Source organism: Patiria miniata, unplaced genomic scaffold (genome assembly GCF_015706575.1).
Source record: "Patiria miniata isolate m_02_andy unplaced genomic scaffold, ASM1570657v1 HiC_scaffold_21, whole genome shotgun sequence".
NCBI classification, from domain to species: Eukaryota; Metazoa; Echinodermata; class Asteroidea; order Valvatida; family Asterinidae; genus Patiria; species Patiria miniata.
The window spans coordinates 2,816,884-2,825,444 of record NW_024037060.1 but is presented as its reverse complement, the minus strand read 5'-3'; the positions used below and the strand labels follow the sequence as shown (position 1 = coordinate 2,825,444).

Below are 8,561 nucleotides of genomic sequence, written 5' to 3'. Positions count from 1 at the left end.
ACACTTTATGTTAAACTAATCCCACACTAATTTACTTGTGGCAAAAACCTTGTTTTTCGCGATTGGCTGTTTATTGTTGATGTCCCTTGGATGGAACGTGTACAGCGATTGTCAGTCAATGACCATGAATTCGGTTTTGAATAGCGCCCTCATTGATAGATGGTGTCCAGTAGGATAATAATCCAGTTGATATAGTCCAGGATATTGTGGGGAAAAAGGAGGATTTTGAAAAAAATCTACCTAACACTCATCTTCGGAAATGACATTCTATATAAATTAATTGCTCGTTGTTTTTCCCGAGAGTTTACACTCACTATAAAAGAATGGCAGATTAATTGTGGCTCGTCGTTAATTACCCACAACGCGGCTTTGGCCAATTAGTTCACGAAACGACTCACTAATTTTTATGGAGATAATTCACTTTCAACATGGACACCGAGTGTTATTTTGCTGATAATTAATTGAGTGTGCTTGGAACCGGAATTTAAATCAGGAGGCGTTCCATAGATTTACTGCCTATTCGAAAAGACTGACAATAATATTGTCAAGGGCAAATCAGTCAAGAAAAAAACGACAAATTCACATTGAATTAAGATTAGACAAGACGCCCCAAATCTTCCAACCCGCCGAAATCACTTCCAAAAATGGGCGACCGTACATCATCTCTTTCGTGATCATCCTGATCGAAAAATTGTGCGCGCTTTCCAATCACACAAAACAATCCCCGTTATCACTATCATCCACACCATGATCATCATCATCACCTCGATGCCGTATTAATGAAATACATGTAGTACAGTTTAGACATAATGACAATATGAAAGTTCAGTCAACCACGTCGTGCAAAAACCTATGATCACTGCATGCAGGAAGGCCTTATACAGACATACACCTTGCCCAAGCTTTCCCTGAGCATCGGTAAGATTATCCTTTCAAGAAAGATTAAGTTGTTATCTTTCCGCGAGAAATGAATTAATGAGGACAGTGGAACCCTGAAGACAGCAATCAAATGCGAATTTACAAGCTAATTGACATAGTCCTACTGAGCACTTAGAATGTTCCTTGGACATTGATGTCTGCCAACTATGTAATCCCACTCGATGTTCCTCACTGTGCGCCCTTAACCTGTGTTTTCCTAAGAACTAAATTTCAGCTGTGTCAACTAAAATGCTCAGCGCGGCCCAAAATCAACAGTTTCTGTTTTAACACGCAAGTGTTCAGTGTTTTAACCACATTTAAAAAAATTCTTTTGGAACCAGGATTTGTTCCTGATTTATTGAAGTGTAAGAGCTGTATGGAGCAGTACGTACTGTTAATGTTTGGGGTTGGTAATGAATTTGATGTTTTCTGCATATTTAATATCTACAGAAGCTTATTAAACCATTTGGACCGAAGGTTATTAGCGTTTTTTTTTACAACTAACTAATTGTTTTGTTTTATCTACAATTGGTTATTGTCCTTATACAATTTGCTATCCCCCCCCCCCCGCTAATTGCAAAGGGCCTATGAACCGTAGTTTATTTCTAATTTATGTCTGACCAGTACTGACATGAATATCGAAAAAAGTGTCGTCTTTTGCTAAAATCCACTGCTACAGTTTTGGGCAGTGTTTTTTTTTGGGGGGGGGGTTTAACTAATCGATTCATTGTTCTTTTTTCTGAACAGTAATCATTTTGACATCCCGAATATCGACATCGAAGTATCGAAGGGAAAAAACTCACTTGTCTTTGGTTAGTACATAAAAGCAGGCTCGTGGCCAGGGTTTAGTTTGCCCGTTGCAAAATCGAATCTTCGTCCCATTTAACCCATTTTCACCGTCCCGATTGTGCTTCTATTACTCAACTTTCCGATTTTGCTTTTAAAATCACCATCCCGTTGCAATCTCCCCCACTCCACTGACAGGAGCAAAGGCCATAACATCAGAACTGATCCAGTTAATACTGCAAAAGCAATTAATACGATGACAAGGATTATGTGGGTTAGATATTAACCTAAATTGCAATCATGATGTTGTCATTACTCGGGCCAGAAGTTCGACTCTAGTGATGTAAGCGTATTGGGTCACCGCGGGTTGGTTGTTCAGATGGTTGCTGGCTGGATGGCACGACGACTGGCTGGCTGGATGGCTGGTATGGTTGATTGGCAGGCTCGCTGACTTGTTGGAAGGCTGGCTGGAAGGCTGGCTGGCTGGCTGACCGTAAGGCTGGCTCGTTGGCTGGTGAGCGGGCTTGTTGGCTTGTTGCTCGCTGGTTTGGCGGCTGGTTGGCTGGCTGCTGGCTTGAGGATGACTGGTTGGCAGGTTTGCTATATGGTTGGCTTGATAATGACAATCGGGCTTTTTAAGACTGGCAGGCTGGTTGGCCGGTTGCCTGGCGGCTAACTGAAAGGTTGGTTTGTTGGCTGGCTGGCTAATTGGTTGCTTGCTGGGTGACACTTTGGCTGGTAATTGGCTAGCTCGCAGGCTAGCTGACTTAGCTGGTATAGTTGGTAAAGAGTTGGTCATCAGTTCGGTGGCTAGCTCACTGGCTTGCAGCAGGCTGGCAGGCAGGCTGGCTGGCTGGCTAGCCGACTCCCCGGATGCATGGCTGGCTGGCTGGCTGGCTGGTTGGTTGGTTGCTGGCTGGCTGGTTGGCTAGCTGGCTGGCTGCCTGACTGACTGACTGGCTGTCTCCCCTGGTAGTTTGGCTTGCCAGCGTACTGGCTGTCTGGCTAAATTACAGGCTGTTAGACCTTAAAGATTAACCCAAAAAAAATCACCAAATTGGAGTGCGACGTCATTTAAAAGTGTGAGAAAACCAGCTTGTTTATTATTTCGCCGATCTTGCCCCATAAACTTCATTAAATAATTATACACAATCTGACAGGTTAAAATTGTTGCAGCGCTATTCCCTGGGGAATGGCTTGCGTGATCAGACCTGCCATGGTCTACCGATGTCCAGACATCACTGGCTGGACAAACGGCTGGACAACACAACTGACCGTCTTGCCCACCTCGGTTGAGTGGACAAACCATGTCACACAAGAGGGCGCACCGGGACTTCAATCATCACTTCAAATGAGCGCGAAATGGGTTTGCATACTTCGGTCAACCCCAGTCGCGACCGCAACCCTATAGCTTCATTTTCGTTGGTTATATTTCTCAAACTGGCAAACTGTGTTGTTGTTTATTCGGAATTTATTTTTTCAGTGTATTATGTTGCATGTTTTTATTTACATTTCAAACCTCCGTAGGCACCAGTAGGCTTGCCTACACTGCAAAAACTAAATTGTAAGTTTAACACGGGTTGGGGTATATAGACCAATGGTGTAAAACAAAATACACTAATGGTCCTATAGACACCACTGGTGTTAGACTTAACTCCCGTGTTTTTTGCAGTGTAGTCGCGAGCTGGTCCAGAAATATTAAAGTTCAGTTTGGAGCATTGACCCAGTCAGACTCCGGTGGCTGGCACTGAAGGTCATCCAGCAAAAAGTAGTCAAATAGGTTATGTATAATATAGGCCTATACTATTCACACAAAATGTGACGAAATGATTTGGTTGCCCAGTTATACACCGTTTAGCCGAGAACGGTTGCCCGACCGGCTGAAGTTATACATGCACTACCGACATATGTTATTCTACTCCCCTAGTCGTTTCCGATGGGAAGTTGGCCATGCTATATGCTCGGCTGGCCAAACGCAATGAGCTAAAAGTCTTCGGCTGTACAGAAGCGGTTTCCAGGGGCCCGAAACTCGGTGAAACGAATCCGCAGCTTTGGGAACCCACCGGGTAGTAATACCTCGAGTAATACCGGAGGCACCCTGACTGCACCGCCCCCTCGCGAGAAACCCCAGCCCGTGGACTCCATTCAACCCTACTCTTTCACGCACCAACACCACCACCACCAGGGATTTTCGTCACACTGGTTTCTTTATTCTAACCCGTCTCTCTACCTCGCTATTTTGTGGGGAAAAAACCTATTCAAAGAGACCAATACACAACAACAATTTTTTCTCGTATTAAATCCCAAAGCGTTGATATTTAACAAAAGGTAACAACCGTATATGCAGCCCTGCACATGTGAAGGCTTTTAGGCCTACCGTGAATCGACACACTGGCTTTTGGACATTTTTTTCTTCTTCTCTACTAGAACCGACTCCGTCATGGTTACGCACCGGGGCCCACCGGCACGGAACACAGCTACTCCACTGCCGCTACCAGCGCATATTACGGTTCTCTCCTCCGCAACGCCTGGCTCGTTTTCCTTATGAAAAGGACAGCCTGTGGACTGCATGGACGGGCGACCATGATTGATACTAAGCAAATTCCTATATAGAATGCCAAATATACGTTATTAGTTCATTTCGAAGTGGTGCGGCTGCTGGGAGTGCGAGGGTTTTTACCATGGCTCGACAGGACGGGTATAAATACGAGGTAAGTCATGGCTGTTTATTTATTTGTCCCAAATTTCTCTTCAAATGTCATTCTGACCAGCTTGTCTATAACACATTGCGTTGTTCGTCACATGGGAAGTTGAACCTTTCGCCCCCATCTTAGGCAAAGGGCAACGTGGTGAACATAAACCCCTAACTTAATTTTAAGGTGGTTTTTTTTTTACCGGAACTTGTGTTTAGGAATAAAGGTAACCTTCTGTTCACCCTGGCGGTGAAAGAGGCAGTGGGATTCAAAGAGCAATGCCGCCCGGCTCAGCCAAGTCGGGGTCAGTTTTCTTTTCATCGCGCCAAGTTAAGCGTGTGATGTTTTTTTTATTCCGGAATTTATATCGCAGCACCATCTTGCACCGATAAATAAACTGCAGAGCCGGTTTGACGGTGTGGCAAAAATCCCATTCCGCGAATCGAAAGTCATGCAGATCAAGTAATCGGGCGTTGTATTTTTCAACGCATTGAGGATTGAGCAAGCGTTACAACATCCAATGCGATTTTGTTTGCAGTCATTATTATGGGTGTGAATGGGTGACTGGGGTCAATTCCCATATTCCGAAGGGTGCCTTACCCTTTAAGCACCCATTAATGGGTGTTTGAAGGGTAAGGTAGGCTCAAAGAGGAGTATAAAACTAAACAGGCTGGGAAGGAGAGCCACGCCCCTTTTGCCTTACGTATATAACAGTATGTGAAATTATATCACCAATCCCATAATCAGTGGCGTAACTAGTTTCCATTGGGTTGTTTGTGCTTGGTTGGGTGGCACTTAGGGAATTCTATAAGTTGAGGTCCGTGCCATCCCCCTGCCAATTCGCCCCCGGATACGTCGTTTCCTATTAATATTTTGTGATGTACAAAATGTATTTCCCGACCTTTTTGCTAGTACGTAGGTGGTGATAGTGACGGAGCTATTTTTCATAAGCCCACATGCAACCAGCAATCGATGAACAAAACTGCCTCTGGGGATGGGCTATTGTGGGCATTGTTTTAGAACTTGTTCCCACTGAAATGAGACTGATTGGGCCATTGGGTATACGTAGTTACTGCATTTACCGTCTTTGATTCAAACAACTTTTGGATTCATTAAAAAGAAATGGGCTGGGCCAGGATTTGAACCTGATTCCACTGAAATGCGTACGCACACACTTTGAATTTCACTTGGTGAAAGTAGCTTTTTAAAAATTTGCTTACCTCTTAAAATGGATAAAAATCTGGTAATATCCGTTACGTCATGCTTATTTTCTGATTTTCCATGCGCGTCTGGCGAGTGTCTCATGCTTGACGTGCTCCCACAAAGTCGGAGGGGCAGGGACAGAAATAATATTAACCTAAGTCAAACTCAACCACTCTGACTCTTATTACTATACATAAGACGAACTAATAATGAAGTCTGTCATGTCTACACTGGTCGCCTGGAGCTCGTCTCTCCTCCTGCAATCGCCAGGGATGCGTGGAGGATTTATTTTAATTAAGCACCCTGCATCACCTGGGAAGTCAAGGGCACCGTGTTTCATCTCTGTCACAGACAGGCATTCCAGTCATGACAGCCATCATAATAACACCAAGCATATTGTGTACATTAAGGTACACTCTGATACACCGGCAGATTTTATTTTTCTGTCTGAGATGTCTCTCATGAGGGGCCGCCCCAAGAGGATAAAGGTCGAAAGACCTTAAAAAGATGATGTGGCGAAATTGTTTTTGGTTGCATAGAAGTCAAGACTGAAATCGCCCACTCGGTCAGACGGTCTTTAGCCTCGAAGGACTGTCATATTATTTTTTTCTCGACATCAAGTTTGCATGAGCTGTCATGAAATCTGCCGAACGAACACCAAATTGCAAGAGGGGTATATTCCCCCGTCGTGATAATCTCGTGGCTCAAACGTGTAGGTTCGGGATGAAGTAGGATGGCTCTAGTGCTCGCTTGGTAAAATTGCGACTGTGAAACCACTGATAAGATTAAGGCTACTTCATAATTTGGGGATTCTGAGATCTTTTAAAAGTTCCGATGATTTGCCATACTGAAGAAGTCACTCTAGGTGTCAGGATACACTTGACTTGAGGGACATAATGTACATCAACTGGAAAACTTCAAAATATATAAACTTATTCAAATGGCACATTTCACTTTTCAGAGCCTACGTTGTGGGTCTAGGTCTGGTGATGAACCATGCTTAAAAGTGACGGTATCGTTGGGAGTCAGTTCCTGTCTTGTGACATTGACATCTTGTGACATTAGCCCACGAGACATAAGTCTTTGTGTCTACTGTCAGTGCTTTCTATTTTAGGCATTTCCCATCATCTTTTCATCCAACGAATTTTCGTATGTTTTATTTTACCCCCCCCCCAAAAAAAAAAAAACCTTTTTTTCTTTTTGTTTGTCTGCAACCCAATGGAGCCTGGATCCGGTCCCTATTATCGTTGCAGGGGTTGGGTACCGAAATTGAAAATTATATTTTTTTTTCTGAGGAAAATCTCCAATTCATGGTTTAGATCTAATCAAAATCTGAAGCGATCAGCATGTGTTTTCCGTAACAAATAGATTCCAAGCTAGTTCTCAAGAAACAGTCAATATTCGTCTTTTATAGAGGTAGGCCTACAAGTTGTTTTTCATTGTCAAAGAAAGTTAGACGAGTGTTTTCTGGGAGCAGTGTATACATGTATATACAAACTATAATTGTGAGGAATATTGGAATTGCCAAAGACACAAATGACGTGCATTTCTGATTTTTGATAGACCGAAATATCTGTGGAATAAAACGGGGATGTGCTAGACAGGGTCCTTAGCGTCGCGGGGGGGGGGCAAGGAGGCGCCCCCCCCCCTTGAAAAACAAAAAAAGGGGGAGGAAAAAAAGAAAGAAACCAGAGGCGAGAAGTCATATTGCTCATAATTTAATGGGCTGGGGGGGGGCAAATGTCCTGCTGCCCACCCTCGAAAACTGATGAATCGAGAATATGCTGGAAAAGTACAGGGATCTCGTGGAGAAAATGTGCTTTGCCCCCTCTGGAAAAAATCCTGGCGACGCCCATATGGACAGGATTTATTCAGGGCGTTTATACCCCACCCCTCGATGACCATCTTGGTCTACTCATGGAGCTATAGCTCCATGGTCTACTTAACCCTTCCTTCTTTTCATTCCGTGTCGGTTTTTTTTTTTAATCTCTCGTTTCGGCAATCAAGCGTTGCTCGCTGTGATCCTGTGAGTGACAGTCACACGTGGCGCGGGGCTTGTGGAAACCTTTTTATTCCTCAAGATCTTTGCACTGTCTGCTGATTTCCCCCGTAAGTCTGTTATTTTTATTGTTTGGACTTGACCTTGTCCGGTGCTCCATCATGTCACCTCTTGGCAGGCTCAGCAGTGACAGTCAGTTTATTTTGTTCGACGCGCCCCTACGGCTGAAAACGTACTGATGGATAAAACTATTAGACCAAAACTATGCCAAAATACAGAGGAGGGATTCAGTCAGTTCTTCTAATCTTGGTTCTTCCAATGAAGAGACCGAACTTCCCTGCTCGACTCGATTATTGACGTATGATTAAAGAGGAGTTCGAACGCTTGCTGCATGCCAGCGAAAGCAATATCTCTTATCCAATTGTTGTGTGTCACCTAAATAAAATTCAAATTACACTGTCCACGGTCCCTAATTTGGGCAAAGTGTTTTACATTTTACATGTATTGTAAATCGTTTGTTTTTTATCAAGAACTACTGATTAAAAGTGTTTGATTCATTGATTAATTAAAAACTAATGTGATCATTGTATATACATATTATGCCGTCAGAGAATATTGACATTTGATTTGATATTTAGGCCTGATCTCAAGACTTTGAAACAACTTTGATGGATTTAAGGAGCTGGTCTTCGGTAGCACTTTTTCCGAATGAAATTTTAATTTGTTCATTGCGATTGGAAATTGCACATGCCTGTTCGTCACTGCGAACGATAGTATTGTTCTCAGCTGCGGAAACAAAAGTCACTGAGACCTTGATAATGCAAGATCCTTTCTTTGCTTTCATTCTCGGACTGTCAGCATCCTTTTGTTTCCAAGTTCTTGACCTTTTGTAGGCACCGGTTCCTGTTGACAGATATCATTAATGTTTTGTCCCTTCTCATGTTAAAGGCACGTCCATCTAT

General features: G+C 43.4%; 2 protein-coding genes across 2 annotated transcripts in view; one reads left to right on the top strand and one right to left on the bottom strand.

Moving 5' to 3' along the window:
- Positions 1–2,002: 2,002 nt before the first annotated feature.
- Positions 2,003–2,503, bottom strand: LOC119729833 (transcriptional regulatory protein AlgP-like). Its single transcript, XM_038202626.1, has one exon. It carries the CDS (start codon positions 2,501–2,503, stop codon positions 2,003–2,005), a length of 501 nt encoding a protein of 166 aa, XP_038058554.1.
- A 989-nt stretch (positions 2,504–3,492) lies between these two features.
- The window catches only part of LOC119729587 (atrial natriuretic peptide-converting enzyme-like), a 44,582-nt gene continuing 39,513 nt past the window's right edge, over positions 3,493–8,561 (top strand). The window contains exon 1 of the mRNA XM_038202202.1: positions 3,493–4,415. Coding sequence (XP_038058130.1) covers positions 4,386–4,415 — 30 coding nt within the window. The 5' untranslated portion in view covers positions 3,493–4,385. The remainder of the gene's footprint in view (positions 4,416–8,561) is intronic.